The sequence below is a fragment of the Pipistrellus kuhlii genome, unplaced genomic scaffold, assembly GCF_014108245.1.
Source record: "Pipistrellus kuhlii isolate mPipKuh1 unplaced genomic scaffold, mPipKuh1.p scaffold_m20_p_9, whole genome shotgun sequence".
In the NCBI taxonomy this organism is placed as follows: Eukaryota; Metazoa; Chordata; class Mammalia; order Chiroptera; family Vespertilionidae; genus Pipistrellus; species Pipistrellus kuhlii.
Window position 1 is genome coordinate 30,272,057 of NW_023425595.1, and position 17,468 is coordinate 30,289,524.

The following is a 17,468-nucleotide window of genomic DNA, read 5'->3' on the forward strand; positions in this document are numbered from 1 at the left end:
ACTATTAACTATAGTCATCATGCTGTGCATTACAATCCCATGTTTAACTTTTTAAAAATTCAAAGTTAATATCTTTTGACCCCCCTTTCCCATTTTGCTCACCTCCTACTCCCTGCCTCTGGCAACCATCAATGCAACCTGTTCTCTGTATCTGTGACCTCACATTTTGTTTCCTTTGTTTTGCTTTTTAGATTCTACATGTGAGATCATAAAGTATTTGTATTTCCCTGACTTAATTTAGTTAACAAAATGCCCACAGGGTCCATCAGTATTGTTGCAAGTGGCAAGATTTTCTTCTTTTACATGGCTGAAGACTATCCCAATGGGACAGTGAGGGTAAATATTGTAATAGTGGTTGAGAAAGTGGTTCAGTTCAAGATAAGAGTAGCAGCATGGATAGATGCCATATTGTTTCTTATGGAATTGAGATGAATTGATCACTAATATATGACCCAAATTCCATAATCCCTGATCTTTGACTCTCACCTCTCAATAGTGGTAGTTCAGTAGCTTGATAATTCCTTGCTTTATCTCCTGGGTTCGCACTCCATACACAATGGGGTTCAGGGCTGGTGGGATAAGGTGATGCAAGACATTGAGAAGAATGGGTACCTCTGAAGGCACCTTCTTTCCTGCCTTGTTTGTAAAGATGAATACTAGCAGCAATGTATAGAAGAACAGTATAAGAATGAGGTGGGAACCACAAGTACTCAAGGCTTTGGTGGCTGTACCTCCTGACTGCAGACGCATCACAGCCCTCAGGATAAAGCAGTAGGATAGTAAGATGAGTACCAGATCAGAACCCAGTAGGCACCAGACACTCACAAACTGGTAAAGTTTATTTAGGTAAATATCCCCACAGGAAAGCTTTGCCACAGAGATGTTGGCACAGATACAGTTCTCCACCACATTGCTGGCACAGTAGTTGAGCCTGGCAGCCAGAACAGGTGTGGGCAGTGTGGCCAGAAAATTTCGCAAGACAATGAAAATTGCTGCATTAATGACAAACTGTTCAGTGATGAGGGATGGGTAGCGAAGTGGGTGGCAGATGGCTACATAGCGGTCATAGGCCATGACCAAAAAGGTGGAGGACTCCATGGGAAGGAATGTATTCATGATGAACATCTGCAGGAAGCAGCCAGCAAAGCTGATGGGCTTCATGTTGAACCAGAAGATGAGCAGGACCTGCCAGAATCATCATTCTCAAAAACTGTGCATCCATCCCCACCCTAAGGTAACTAACATGGAAAATGCTAAGATGGCTTCAACCTTCCATATCCCCAAGCCACAGCCCCATAATCCCTCTGGGACAGTATCCTGTTTTCAAGTACCCTCTTTGTGCATTCAAATCTCCAGAACCTGATTTACCACTTACTTCCATCTATAGAGCACAATTTTTATTTAAAAATGTTTATTTAGTCCCAACTGGTTTTGCTCAGTGGATAGAGCATTGGCCTGAGGACTGAAAGGTTCTAGGTTCCAGTCAGGGGCATGTACCTTGGTTGCGGGCACATCCCCAGTGGGAGGTGTGCAGGAGGCAGCTGATCAATGTTTCTCTCTCATCAATGTTTCTAGCTATCTATCCCTCTCCCTTCCTCTCTGTAAAAAACAAACAAACAAACAAACAAACAAATAAATAAATAAATATCAATGGAATATATTTAAAAAAGTAAAAATGTTTATTTATAGCCTATCTTCTCTTGATCTTTATAGTTTTTACCTAAACTCCAGCTGACAGATCTGTCCATTTAAATGTATCACAAGACATTAAGCCCAGTAATCCAATAGTTATATTTAAACACCCCAACCTCTACATATTCATAAGAATCCTTTTCCAGCTGAGACCAGTTTGGCTCAGTGGATAGAGCGTCGGCCTGCGGAGTGAAAGGTCCCAGGTTCGATTCCGGTCAAGGACATGTACCTTGGTTGCAGGCACATCCCTGGTGGGGGGTGTGCAAGTGGCAGCTGATCGATGATTCTCTCTCATCGATGTTTCTAATTCTCTATCTCTCTCCCTTCCTCTCTGTAAAAAATCAATAAAATATATTTTTTAAAAAGGAATCCTTTTCCAACAATGCTTCCTATATCAGTAAATGACATATGCATACATCCAGTCTCAACTTAGAAAGTAAATTTGAGAGGCTTTGGATGTAAGGGTGAGGTCATTCACAGTCAAGGAGAATCACCCTGGAAGTAAAAAGAAGGGCAGAAGCTGGAAAGTCACTGATTCAGACATTGAGAGAGGGCCTGTTATTTGGGGAGGAGTAAAGCCTTAGAAAAACAGGGACCTGGAGAATGAGAGGTGGCATATCTTAGCTTAGATAGACCAAATGTAATGGTACAGGCTATTCATTGAGTATTTTTATTCAGGTGTAAGTGGATTTACAGCAGGAAAAAAAGAACAAACCAAGAAAGATAATTGGCTGCCTGAGAGTGAATTCAGGGAGGCACTAACCTTGGGGATGACTGTGAGGCAGAGGATGACATCCAGCAGGGAGAGGATGGCAAGCAGGTAGTACATGGGCTCATGTAGAGATGGCTCCTGCCAAATGGCAAGTAATAATACAAAATTGGCACCTAGTGCCAAAACCAAGAGGGGAGCCAAGACTACAGATAGCCAGTGCTGGGTGTCCTGCATTCCTGGAAGGCAGATCATCAGGAATTCAGTCACCTGGCTTCCTGTGCTGTTGAGAGACAATACCATGACTGGCAGGTGGACCTGGAACTGGCTGAAAGAAAACACACATGAATTTAGGCTTTGACTGTTTTATTAAAAACCTCTTATCTATGTGCCTTCATTCTAGGCTGTAAAGTTTCTTCACAATTCTATTGTCATAAAACCTCTCTACAATGTAAATTGTATCAAATCACTCCATATTAAAATTTTTTCTTAGTATTCATAATTTTATGAATAAAGAATAACTCTTTTCAAGTATGTTCCTACCTCACCCACATAGACTTAGGCACCTATTGAACATACTTTGCCTGATCTCATCTTTGTGTTTTTGTATATATCATATTTTTCTTATAGAATCAACTCTCTTGCCCTCAAATAACTATTTTCTGCTTGTCATATTCTACCTGTACCAAGAATTAGACCACTTACAAATGTTTTTTATTATTATTATTTTTTTTACATACTCTCCATTGTTTCTCTGATCATGCGACTATCAAATATTGATAAAAGTTTCCTATACTCATTGATGTTTCCTAATTGTTTTCCAAAAAGTCTGTGTTCCATCTGCCAGCAATATAATCTTATTTTATATTATATCACAGAAGAAAACACAATGTACTTGGAGATATAATAGGCATTCAATAAGTATAGTTCGGATACATGGACTGACAGATTTTTGAAAGTATCACGACATCCTTGAATAATTATAGTAGAGCATCTCCATACCTTGCTCTACCATAAACTTTCAGCACCCTTGCTTAACACTCAGTAAAAAACTGAACAAAGCAGAATCAAATAAAAAATAATTTAGTGATTAAAAAATGTAACCTTGTGAAAGAACAATAAATACAAAAGATACCTATGCAATCTCTGATTTGTATTTTGTATATATATTTGGTAAGTAACTGCCTAAGAAAGTAAAACCTTCTCTGCAATTCCCTGGAAAAGGAGGAAAAATCAGGAAGTGAGGGATCGAGGACAAGGGAAGAACTGAAGGAATCCTTAAATAATGCCTCAGGATACGATGCTACAGAGACAGCAGTTTTAGTTCTCTTTGAGTATCTCCTTAACCATCCAGGATCCTGCTGGTGAAGAAGTTGCCAGGTTCTGCCATGCTCTCCTCTGAAGCAGAGGAAAGGTCATCTCTTACAGATGGATGTTTTGGGCATCTGGTCGGAGCACCCCTGGATGCACAAAAAGTGTCCTAATCAAGGTTTAGAGTTATTTTATTTTTTTCTCAAATATATAGTATGGTCTTCTCATCATGATTTTTTTTTTTTAAATCTAGACCACCAGTTCTCAAATGCGAGTATGCATCAAATCACCCAGATTTCTTGTTGAAACACGGATTGCTAAACACAACCCCCAGTTTCCAATTTTGTACATACATCTGAGGGGGAAGCCCAACATTTTGCCCTTCTAAAAAATTCCCAGTAATGGTGATATTGCTTTTCCAAGAATAATACATTGAGAATGACAGAGCTACACCCAACTGTGATAACTAACCTAACCACTGATTTAAATTGACCCTAATTCAATGCTGCTGCCATGTTTTAGCAGGTCTGGCCACAGCTCTGCTTAGATTCAGACATCCAATTGGTTCTTCTCCCATGATCTGTAGTTATTTAAGCACAGTCTGGCCAATCTCTAGTGTCCCAATTTAAAAGTGATCTTCCTCACATGGACTCTCTGGGAAGTTTGTAGGTTCCTTTATTTATAGTTTTATCTCTCTGACTAGATCCATAGTTCTTAACCACCTCTTCTAGGAAGGCCAAAGCTCATGATGGTCAAGGACAAGGTTTCATTCATTTTTCTTTGTGACAGTTGGCACAAATCCAGACACTTACAACATATCTCTATTGCTCAAAGTAGGAATACTTGCTGGTCAACTGATCTGCTGGAGGTAAGACTAGAGCTTACCTACTGTGAGTCAGCCGGCAGGTGCTCTAATGGGCTCATGCTTTTTTTTTTTTTTTTTTTTAATATTAGTGATTTTCAAGGTCTTTACAAGCTCATATATGAAGGTGCAATAATATTCTCAAAAATAAAGAATTAAGCAGAAGACCAAACTTAAAGTCTCACTTATGATTCACTTTCCACTGTACTATTCTCAAAAGACTTACAGAGAAAGTGCTCCAAGTAGCAGTTTGATCATTCAACTGCTTCCAGGCGATGTGTGACTTTTTAACTTCTCACTGTGGCTTTAGCAACTGAACAACCTTATGAAGATGCTGACTCTATAAAAGTCACTCTCCTGTGGCAGAAAACATGAAGAATTGGTTTGGGAATCCTGCTCCCAGGAGCTCTGGCCTCCCTGCAGGCACATACACATTTCCAATGTTAAAAGGAGAGATTTCTGTATCTAAACTAAGGTGAAGTGAAAGAGAGTTGATCAGCTTATAGTTTCTCTTCAGATGTCTGAGAGTTGTGTAAACAGATATATTATGTGTCATAGCAAAGAATATCACTCAGGGACTTGGAGGATGTATCTAAGAGATCCTTTCAGAAGACAAATGTCATTATACTTATGGAATGACCTCAACTTGCATGTTAGCTGCATTTTAGAAATATTGTATTTAAAATAAGTACTTTATGCCGAAACTGGTTTGGCTCAGCGGTAGAGCGTTGGTCTGCGGACTGAGAGGTCCCAGGTTCGATTCCGGTCAAGGGCATGTACGTTGGTTGCGGGCACATCCCTGGTGGGAGGTGTGCAGGAGGCAGCTGGTCGATGTTTCTCTCTCATCAACGTTTCTAGCTCTTTATTTCTCTCCCTTCCTCTCTGTAAAAAATCAATAAAATATATATATTAAAAAATAAGTACTTTATGATGATTGGGCATCATGAGAAAACTAAAGCTAGATTGGTGAGTCAAAAGTTACACATCTAACCAGTGGCCAGATTGGTATACCTGGAATTTCAATAAAAGTCTTTGTTATCTCATTCCAAGATAAGCAATCTTAGGTTCTATGATATATAAAATTGCATTGAATTGTGACTTATATAATACTTCTTGTAAGGTACTTTGGGGTATATAATATATTAACAACTTGATCCTTTCCTTAAAAAGTTTTCAGGGGAAATAAGAAATAAGTCACATACATATGAATTATTCACTTTTATTAAATAAAATACTACAAAATATAAATTATTGTACTCACGACTCTTATATATCTAAAGTTAAAAAGATGAATAGAACTCCTCTGCAGACTCAGAGGAATTTATCAACTAGTATCAGAAAGAAATTTATACATAGTTACATACAGATTCATTCCATTGGGGTGAATAAAGGAAGGGATTTTGGAATAGGTAGAGTTTAAATGGAGGCTTGTAGAATGAACACAGTTGGTCAAATAAAGTTGATGTTGTTGTTGTTGTTTATATGGAAAAAGAAACTTCTGCATAGACTTTAAGAAAAAATCTTGGAGTACATAATCTAAAAATAATGAGCTAGGACCAACTGAAATATGGGTGAATAGAAGAGGGTTTAAGAAAAGTGTTTTGTATTTTGGTTAGGATCAGTCTTTAGAGTTGTAAAACAGAGAAGAGCAAATCTATTAATTTATAAAAGACAATGCCATAAAAATGATGTTATAAGCCTCCCAGGAATAGCTAACTTCTTTGTAGATGAGCTACATGCGAGGACATTTTCAAATGATTCTCATATATGAAGTTCTCAATATCCAAAAAGGGGCCTAATTACCAATGTAAATTAATTTCAGAAAATATTTGATCAGTATCTGAGTCTCCACCATTTTCAGGGCATGGTCAGAAAAGGATCTGCAAAGAGTAAAACAGACATATCCTTATTCAAATCACCCACTAATCCAAAGGTCTGGATGCCATAAGAAACTATGTTGGCAACAGCTCAGAATATAATGATTGACACAACAGAAATGAAAATAGGCTAAGTCTATTTAAGTATATCTAAGATAAGCAGGAGGTAGTGTAGATGGATCATGCCTAAAATTTGATGGAAAATTCAGGTAGGGTTATATGAATTCAGAAGTTGGTAAAACACATCTAAAACAAAAAACCTCTCACTTAAAACACACACACAACTGAGTGATCCTAAAATTTATTTTATTTTTTTAAAGAAAAGAGCAACAGGAAATTTATGCTATTGATATATTTATAAATATATATATTTATAAATATATCAATAAGATCTGGCAGTGCTAGAGGAGGCAACTGATAGCACATGGCATTCACTCAACTATAAGAATCCAAGTTCTGAAGTGAACTTTCTATGTGATCACAAGAGAGCCATTCATGATACAAAACCAATTTGATCTGTATATCAGATCTCAGTTAGAATCAAGGGATCTAATACCTATCTAAATATTAAGTAATTGAGGAAATTGAGAGGCATTTAAAGTGATTAGACTACCATTTATTCTTTATTTAAAAAACAACAGCACTCTCAGATAGCTCCTGTGATTATGGCTTGACATAGGTGAGGCCAGGAGAAACTTCTAGGTAACTCCAGAATGCAAAAACAGTAAGTGAAATAGAAAACAGGAATCAAAATATGGATATCTCCATGATCAAATGAAACATTAGAGAAAGAAAAATCCATACTTATTTCTGCAGTAATCATTTACATTTTCTATGCATTATGGAAACTATTCTCCATTATCAGTTTCTGTTTCCAAGGTCAAATCTCACTTGTTAGTCCTTACAGCCTTCTTAGCAATTTCTGCATTCCCTGCTTGATCTCCTTGGTTCTCACGCCATAAACAATGGGGTTCAAAGCTGGGGGAATCAGATGGTGCAGGATGTTGAGCAGGATGGGGACATCTGGGGGGATTCTCTTCCTGGCCAGGTTAGTGATGACCAGAACCAGCAGGACTGTGCTGAAAAACAGGATGAGGATGAAGTGGGAACCACATGTGCTCAGGGCCTTGGCTGCAGCACCCTCAGCCTTGATCCTTAGCACAGCTTTCAGAATGAAGGAGTAGGAGAGAACAATAAGGATAAGGTCAGAGCCCAGTAAAGTCCAGCCTGTCACAAACTGGTAGAGCCTGTTGAAGGTGATGTCATCGCAAGAGAGTTTGGACACAGACAGGTTAGTGCAGATGCAGTTCCTGATGATGTTCTCTGCACAGTATCTGAGTTGGGAAGAAAGGATTGGGATAGGCATGGTAAGAATGCCATTCCGGGCCACAACAAATATGGCAGCCCTAGCCACAAATTGGTCAGTGATGATGGATGGGTACCGTAGTGGGTGGCAGATGGCCACATAACGGTCATAGGCCATGACCATGAATGTGCAGGACTCCATGGTCAAGAAACTATTCATGATGAACATCTGGAGAAAGCAGCCAGAGAAACTAATAGATTTGTTGTCAAACCAGAAGATGGCCAGGACTTTGGGGATGACGGTGAGGCAAAGCACAATGTCCAGTAGAGAGAGGAGGCTGAGCAAATAGTACATGGGTTCATGCAGAGAGGCCTCCAGCCGTATGGTGATCAGGAGGGTGGTGTTGGCCCCCATGGCCAAAAGGAAGAGGAGGCTGAGGGGCAGGGACAGCCAGTGCTGCCAACTCTGGTAGTTAGGGAAGCAGATGAGGAGGAATTCAGAGACTGGAGCAGTGGAGTAGTTGCTCGGCAATGCCATGTAAAATATTCTGGTCACAACTGAAACTTTAGAAAACCTTAAAAGGGTAAGACATAATAAATACTCATGGAAAAGAATTAATATTCCAAAGAACCATTGAAAAATGATCATAGTTAAGTGTCTGGTACTATCTAAATCCTTGGTAAATACAAACCAATTAATATTATTAAAAATCCTGTAAGTAGAATGATAGTAGGATGACTATACTTCTTATTTGACTGGCAAAATCCTTATTTATATCTCTTTTCACTCTTAATAGTTTCTGAACTTGATTGGTAAATTACATGATCATCCTTTTTATAATTCCATTGCTATTTCAATTTTGCAGATGAGGAAATAAAGGCAATAAAAGTCATTTTACTAAAATCACAGTAGTGAAGCCAAGTCATGGGACCATGAAGTCTGAATTACAACTCTTATTACCTTTTTTGTCTCTATAAATAAAAACACTTATGCAGAGCGGATAAGCCATTGCCCCAAAGATATGCCTGCCCCTGTTCTTTCTCCAAGAGAGGACATCATAGGCAAAAGAGAAATCAAGCCTTACTTAATCACTGGAAAATATCTGAAGACTTCATTAGAGTTAGGACTATCATTTGTACAGGACCATAGAGAAGACATTAAAAAGTTCCCTAATGTTCTGGGCAAGCAGTCAAGATAAGAACAAAAAATTTCAAAAGTCATCAATTTTGGTCCAGCAGGACAATTTCAAGACTAAGGGATGAGAGTGTCTGTTGTCTTCATCTGATTCTATCATGGATTCTTAGTCACAATCCTAACTTGACTAAATAGGATCTCATGGGTTCAAGGCCTGGAATATCATAAGTGGTTATGAACAAAATCAAGACACTTATGAGATAACCTTTATATGGTTGCCATACTCCAGTGACACTTTGTTTTTAATGCTCTGTGACAGTCCAATTTTAACAAGTTGGGTTTTTTTTTTGTTTTTGTTTTTGTTTTTGTGTGTGTGTGTGTGTGTGTGAACAATGGCAGTGTTCCCAATGAATCAGTTTCCTTTATTTTCTGGGAAAGTGAGAACCTTACAGTCAAGAAATAATTGTGAAGATTTGAAGATTTGGAAGTTGGAAAAAACAAATTTGCTCTTCTGTTTTGCCTAAGATATTATCACTTTCCATATACTAATCTGCAGAAGCACTTTCAACAGAAATACAGTTGTGAGCCACATACAAAACTTTCAATTTCCAGTAGTCATTTTAAACATTAAATGGAAACAAGCAAATTAATTTTAATAACATATGTTGTTTTACTGAGTACATCCAAAATATTATCACTTTAATATGTAATCAATGTAAAAACTGTTAAAGAGCTCATGTATATTCTTTCTTTTTATTTTTGTACTACGTCTTCATAATTAGGTGTGTATTTGACACATCTCAGTTCTGACAATCTACAGTTGAAGTGCTCAATAGTCACACGGAGCTAGTGGCTAGTCTAATGGACAGTACAGGTCTAGATTTTTGGATAACTAAACATTTTTCTTTTGATTTTGCTTAACATATGAGTTTGCTCTTGGTGTTAGCCACATGGTACCTATGACTCTTGGGTTATATAGGGTATTCCTTTCATTTAGTTCTATCTGAATCAGCTCAAAATTATACTTTTTAAAAAACTTTCTTGTTTGATTCTCTTTATCAAGTTTTCTTTAGCGATTTCTTAGCAAATTCAGGATAATAATAACTCTTTAAGGGCAGAGATAATTGGCATATGAAGTGCTCCCAGTTTAGGTTACACAGATGACTGTACCAGAGTGCAGGACTTTCCAGAAACCCTGACCTCCTTGACTCAGATTATTCTTCTCCCACTCCTACCTTTAGCCAGTGGACTGTTGTTTTTTTTTTTGTGTGTGTGTGTGTGTTTTGTTTTTTTTAAAGAATCAATGTTACTATTCAGTACAGAATACCTAAGTGTCCAGATATTTCAAAATGTTCTCACAGGAAGATAATTCTTTTATATAAGATATATTTGGGAATGGGAACTAGATTTTGTTAACAAAGAATGGCCAAGATATGAGGTTCAAAAGGTAGAATCAGAATTAGAAAAGAATTATATTTTCAGACATAAATCCAAATAAAAACTATCCTGTTAGTAAGATCATACAAACTTACCTGTAGTGAGATTCCACTTACCTTAAAGAAATAAATCTATTCCTATGAACTCATCTGCTTTGTTTTCAGTTGGTTATAGTGGATCAATAAACCATAAATAAACAATTGATTCTACACCTAGTCTGGAATTTTCTGGGGAGCATGGTTGTTTGAGCAATGAAAAATCTTTTCTATCCCACCCAGAGAAGCAGGAAGGAACACTGGGAGACAAGGCAGGATAAACCAGAGAGCCAAGAGGGAGTAATCAGGAAGCTGAGATTAGCTATCACATCTGGTAATTCTAAGGTAATATTCTATAGGGGTTGCCAAATTGCAGTTAAGAATATAGACTCCTCATGAACAACATAAGCTGATGAACAAAAACAGATCCAGAGACAGGGAAGCATTGATCAGACCATGAAGCCTCAGAGGGAAGGTAGGGGAGAGTAGAGATCAACCAAAGGACTTGTATGTGTGCATATAAGTCTAACCAATCGACATAGATACGGTGGTGGAGGGGGGAGATGATGACACATATGTAATACGTTAGTCAATAAAGAAAAAAATCAGTCACTAATATTTTTTATTACCTGCTCTATACCCAACATTTTAGAATCTATTTTGGGAATAAAAATGTCAGTATATAGGGGAAAAAAAGAATATAGACTCCTGGTTTTCAGTTGCCAAAGATAATGTATAATAATAAAAACATAACATGCTAATTAGACCAGTCATACTTCCAGATGACCTTCTGGATGAAGCCAGGGTTACGAGGGAAGCCTGATTCCTGGGTGCTTGCCGATAGCCAGAGGGAAGCCCAGATCCTGGCTGCCAAGGGAAGCCTGGGTGCCACAGGGAAGCTGGTGCTGGCAGCTGGGGGAAGGGAGGCCTACTTTTGCATGAATTTCATGCATCAGGCCTCTAGTTAATATAAAGGTATATATTTAATTCAAGAACACTCACCTCAAAAATCTTGGCTTTCCAAATGGGTACTGTACAGCTTACACTAGAAAAATGGGTTCCCATATGAAAGCAGCAACCCACCAGATTTGTGGTAATTGGTAGCTTATGAATCTGCAGCATCAGATGTATAGTAGTCCTATCCACTCCCAGCTTATATTGTATATATGGAATGCTACATGCCTCATCATTCCGTTATGACTTTCCTGGCTCCACAGCAGACCTACTAGCTTGAGGAAGCAATACTGTACTGCTGCTACTTATGACTGCTTACTGCACCATCTGGTTCCTCAGAGGCTCCAGAGGCTATTTTAAGGTCCCTAAGCTCAACTCTGTCCCTCCCCTACCTGTAGCCCACAGAGCTAAGACCATTTTAAGCATCTGAACCTTGGGAATAAGGCCACTCTTATGGGCAGAGGAGAATGGGGCAAAAGAGGGAAGAGAGCAGCAAGAAAAGAGAAAACACAGAAGACAAAATTCAATATCAGAGTATTGAAGAACAGGAAGAGAGTTAAGAGAAGCCAGGGAGGTGGATGGGGGGGGGGGGGTCTGCAAAAATAGTGTATATGTTTAAATGAAATAGCTATTTCTAGACTTAGGATAAACAGAAATGTATTTTAGATATTAAGTGTACTCTTTGAAAATTTATGTTTAAATGAAGATTTAATATTATCCTTAAACAGGGGTTATTTCATTATGGCCAGTGTACAAAGAATGGGCTATGAAGTATAACATGTTATGGAAACACCAGAAGCCCAGCAAGTGGCCTTGCCATGCTTGCAACCCCACCCACCTGTGCTTCCAGCCCTCACCTGTGCCAGTCTTTGGTAATTATGGAATTAGGGCCAGTGGGCTTTTAAAATATAGATTATTTTCCCTTATTACCCATAGTGTAGTAGCTTAATTAGAAACAGGAATGAACAAGTGAAACATTTATTTATTTATTATTTGTTTCGACTTTAAATAATATTTTTAATTAGAGTTGGCATACACTATTATATTAGTTTCAGGTGTACAGCCCAGTGATTGGATATTATAAAACTTACTAAGTTATCACCCTCATAAACCTAGTACCTACCTGATACCATATATAGTATTGGGGGGAAGGGGTGGGTGTGTGTCCCTCAGCCCAGCCTACACCCTCTCCAGTCTGGGACATCCCTCTCACAATCCAGGACTGCTGGCTCCCAACCGCTTGGTGCCTGCCTGCCTGATTGCCCCTAACTGCTCCTGCCTGCCAACCTGATCATCCCCTAATCACTCCCCTGCCAGTGTGATTGATGCCTAACTGCTCCCCTGCTGGCCTGATTGTCCCTAACTGCCCTCCACTGCTGGCCTGGTCACCCCTAACTGTCCTCCTCTGCAGGCCTGGTCGCCCCCAACTGCCTTTCCCTGCTGGCCCAATTGCTCCTAACTTCCCTCCTATGCTGGCCTGGTCGCCCCTAACTACCCTCCCTTGCTGGCTGGTCGCACCTAACTTCTTTTTTTTGCTAGCCTGGTCTCTCCCCCAACTGTCCTCCCCTGCAGGCCTGGTCCCCTCAACTGCCCTCCTTGTTGGCTTGGTTGTCCCCATCTGCCCTCCCCTGCAGGCCTGGTCCCCCCAACTGCCCTCCTTGTTGGCCTGGTCCCCTCAACTGCCTTCCCCTCCTAGCCTGGTTTCTTCAAATTGCCCTCCCCTACAAACCAGGTCCCCCTAAACTGCCCTCCCCTGCAGGCCTGGCCACCCCTAACTGCCCTCCCCTGCTGACCTGGTTGCCCCTAATTGCCTTCCCCTGCTGGCTGGCCACACCTAACTGCTTTTCCCTGCTAGCCTGTCCCCCCAACTACCCTCCTTGTTGGCTTGGTTGCCCCCAACTGCCCTCCCCTGCAAGCCTGGTCTCCCCCCCCCCCCCCCCCACCAACTGCCTTCCCCTGCTGGCCTGGTTTCTCCAAATTGCCCTCCCCTACAAGCCAGGTCCCCCCAAACTGCCCTCCCCTGCAGGCCTGGCCTCCCCCAACTACTCTTCCCTGGAGGCCTGGTTGCCCTCAACTGCCCTTTCCTGATGGCCTGGTGGCCCTCAACTGCCCTCCCTTACAGGCCTGATCCCTCCCATCTGCCCTCCCCTACTGGCTTTATCACCCACAACTGCCCTCCCCTGCTGGCCATCTTGTGGCAACCATCTTATGTCCACATGGGGGCAGCCATCTTTGACCACACAGGGGCAGCTATCTTGTGTGTTAGAGAGTGATGGTCAATTTGCATATTACATCTTTATTATATAGGATAGGATTACAATATTAATGACTACATTCTTTATGTTGCACTTTATATTGCCATGACTATTCTGTGACTACCAATTTTTACTTCTTAATCCCCTCACCTTTTTCAGCCATTGCACTAATCTCATTCCCATCTTAAAGAAAACCCTTCAAAATTTCTTGTAATACTGGTTTGTTGGTAATGAATTCCTTTAGCTTTTTCTTGTTTGGGAAACTTTATCTGTCTTAGTTTCTAAATGATAGCTTTTCTGGGTGCAGTAGTCTTAGTTGTAGGTCTTTGCTTTTCATCACTTTGAATATTCATTCTAATCCATTCTGATCTGCAAAATTTCTGTTGAGAAATCAGCTGACAATCTTATGGGAGTTCATTTGCAGGTAAAAAACTGCTTTCTGCTGCTTTTAAAATTCTCTCTTGATCTTTAATCAGTAGCATTTTAATTATGATGTGTCTTGGTGTGGGCTTCTTTAGATTCATCCTGTTTAGGACTCTGCACTTCCTGGACTTGTATGTCTATTTCCTTCACCAGGTCAGAAGCTCTTCTACCCTAAAAATAAAAATTGGACTAAAGAAAGGACTCCATGGGATCTGAAGAAAATATGTGATGCAATATTTTGGGATCCATTTATTTCTTTTGATTATTTTAGAGGTAAACTGAGAGTAATATTCCTTTGTACTACTCTGGGTAGGGGTTGCAAAGCAACCAAACATCTATACACTATATGGCCATAAATCAGACAGTTTACTAAGATGCAGAAAGTGTAGCTAGGTGAAAGCAGATTGCTTTATCATGACTAGTGTGTCAGAGCCTGTTTTGCTCCCTCCATAGCACAGGATGGGATGTGGAGAAATTTTGGGGGACAAGTGACACTGGAAGCCATATAGCCCCAAAGAATGTGAGTACTATGTGGTGTCAAGGCCACATATCACTTGAGGCTGTCTTTTGGAACTCCAGAAGGTATGTTTGTAGGAAGCCTTATGGCACACCTAAGCTGAAATGAATATGAATAGAATACATCAAATTGACTGTTATTAGGAGCACCCTATTGTTTAGGTAAAATATTTCTCAAGAAAATAAACTAGTGCCAAAACTGGTTTGGCTCAATGGATAGAGCGTAGGCTTGGGGACTGAAGGGACCCGGGTTCGATTCCGGTCAAGGGCATGTACCTTGGTTGCGGGCATATCCCCAGTAGGGGGTGTGCAAGAGGCAGCTGATTGATGACTCTCTCTCATCAATGTTTCTAACTCTCTATCTCTCTCCCTTCCTCTCTGTACAAAATCAATAAAATATATTTTTAAAAAAAGAAAATAAACTAGTAATAAAAATTACTCTAGAGATTGAGAAACACTAAATATCATGGATACCTTATACTGTAAGGTAAATAGGGAGTGATATAATGATCTGCTTTTATTCCAAGGGCAACAGGAAAAGCATTGTCATTAGAAAAATAAGGATGAGAAAGAGGTAATGGAGGAAGAGGAGGAGAAAAAGAAGAAGAATCAGAAGAACTCATTTATATCTATGTACTATAATGTGTATACATTCAAGGTACTGAACAAAAAATTTTATACTTGTTTTATTAACTTTTCAAAACAACAAGTAATAAACAGAGGTTATACAGATGGAAAATCTTACAGGATCTAAAAGGATCTGAGAAGGCAGAAGACATGCCACAGTTGCCAAAGTAGAGAGTCAGGGATGTTCAGGGTAAAGCATTCAACCCCAAAAGCCTAAGTTCTGAGATAAACATCTATACGTTGACCAGTCAACCCTTTACAACACAAGCCATGTAGGACTCTGTCAGGCTGAAACAGGAGACAGAACAGGAATCAATGTTCTTTGCAAATCAGGGGACAGACAGATCTTTTTAAAGTCAATCTATAAACTTTGTTTCTTGAATGGCCAAACACTATTACTCTAAACCAGCTCCCCTTTGCTAAGGCTTGGCAAGACCTTGGTTAAGAATTTGATCTAGAATATTCCCCAAGTAATAAAAAGGTCCAAGAAAGGGAGGTTTCCTTTGAAGCAAAAAGAAATCCACAGATGAATGTTTCTATTGTTGTCTGAGATATTAAGAAAAAAAAGAGTCAGAACTCATTCCACGACTATAAGTGAAATTTCTTTCCAACAATAAAATAATTCCTGACTTTCATTGACAATTCCAAAGATGGACCTGATCCCTTTTACCACTTATAATCTCCTCAGTAGCTTCAGGATTCCCTGCTTGATCTCCTTGGTTCTCACGCCATAAACAATGGGGTTCAGAGCTGGGGGAATCAGATGGTGCAGGATGTTGAGCAGGATGGGGACATCTGGGGGGATTCTCTTCCTGGCCAGGTTAGTGATGACCAGAACCAGCAGGACTGTGCTGAAGAACAGGATGAGGATGAAGTGGGAACCACATGTGCTCAGGGCCTTGGCCGCAGCACCCTCAGCCTTGATCCTTAGCACAGCTTTCAGGATGAAGGAGTAGGAGAGAACAATAAGGATAAGGTCAGAGCCCAGTAAGGTCCAGGCTGTCACAAGCTGGTAAAGTTGATTGAAGGTGATGTCATCGCAAGAGAGTTTGGACACGGATAGGTTAGTGCAGATGCAGTTCCTGATGATGTTCTCTGCACAGTATCTGAGTTGGGAAGAAAGGATTGGAACAGGAAGAAAAAACATGGCATTTCGAGCTACAATAAACATGTTAGCCCTAGCCACAAATTGGTCTGTGATGATGGATGGGTATCGTAGAGGGTGGCAGATGGCCACATAACGGTCATAGGCCATGACCATAAATGTGCAGGACTCCATGGCAAGGAAGCAATTCATGATGAACATCTGGAGGAAGCAGGCAGAGAAGCTGATGGACCTGAGGTCAAACCAGAATATGGCCAGGACCTTGGGGATGACGGTGAGGCAGAGCACAATGTCCAGTAGTGAGAGCAGGCTGAGCAGGTAGTACATGGGTTCGTGCAGTGAAGCCTCCAGCCGAATGGTGATCAGGAGGGTGATGTTGGCCCCCATGGCCAAAAGGAAGAGGAGGCTGAGGGGCAGGGACAGCCAGTGCTGCCAACTCTGGTAGTTAGGGAAGCAGATGAGGAGGAATTCAGAGACTGGAGCAGTGGTGTAGTTGCTGGGCGATGTCATGCAAAAAAAAAAAAAATCCTGTACAAGCTAGAAATTCAGAGTCCCTAGAAATGAGAACAGAATATATCACCACTGAAAGTATATGCTCTAAGATGCAGTAGAACTTAGTTGCCATTGGGACTCTCAACCTGTCCCAATAGAGTTTTAAATCATCATCATCATCTACCATCACTGACATTTAACTCAACAATTTTCATGTGCTAGGCATTTTGCAGAATGTTTACGGTATATCCACAATCTCACTATCATTTAAAAAACTTTTAAGAGCAATTAATATTGTTATCTAATTTCACAGATAATGAAAGAGGGAGTAGAGTAGTCTGAACTAAATCAGAGAGCCAATAAGTGGTGAAAAAAACAGGAAATCTAACTCTTGTGTTCATGCTACCAGCCACCACACAAGATTTACACTCAACTAGAACAATTACTTAACTAAACCCCCCTTCCTTCAGTGTAGAAAAGATACCTGTATGGGGAGATCTGTTATCTGACTCCATACAACTGAACAGAGCCCTAAATTGAGATTTTATATTTTCACACATCAGGAATTATTGGGCCAGAGGTAGAGCAGCCCTTGACTCCACTCAAAGACAGTGATTTTTTTTTTTTTCAGTTCCGAAGAGGATTTTACTTTAAAGGTATAGCATTTATCATTCTCTTGCTAGGTTATTTGCTTTTATGTCTCCTTTTGAAAGTGCAATAGTGTCTTCTTTGG

General features: G+C 40.0%; 3 protein-coding genes across 3 annotated transcripts; all 3 read right to left on the reverse strand.

Annotated features, from left to right (window-relative positions):
* Nucleotides 1-489: 489 nt before the first annotated feature.
* LOC118713321 (olfactory receptor 56A4-like) lies at nucleotides 490-2,704 on the reverse strand. The gene is made up of 2 exons (XM_036427755.1): nucleotides 2,456-2,704; nucleotides 490-1,185 (listed from the first exon to the last, which is right to left on the reverse strand). Exons 1-2 carry the CDS (start codon nucleotides 2,702-2,704, stop codon nucleotides 490-492), a joined length of 945 nt encoding a protein of 314 aa, XP_036283648.1.
* A 4,648-nt stretch (nucleotides 2,705-7,352) lies between these two features.
* LOC118713323 (olfactory receptor 56A4) lies at nucleotides 7,353-8,294 on the reverse strand. The gene has a single exon (XM_036427756.1). The coding sequence runs from the start codon at nucleotides 8,292-8,294 to the stop codon at nucleotides 7,353-7,355; it is 942 nt and encodes a 313-aa protein (XP_036283649.1).
* A 7,517-nt stretch (nucleotides 8,295-15,811) lies between these two features.
* LOC118713342 (olfactory receptor 56A4) lies at nucleotides 15,812-16,753 on the reverse strand. The gene has a single exon (XM_036427796.1). It carries the CDS (start codon nucleotides 16,751-16,753, stop codon nucleotides 15,812-15,814), a length of 942 nt encoding a protein of 313 aa, XP_036283689.1.
* Nucleotides 16,754-17,468: the final 715 nt, after the last annotated feature.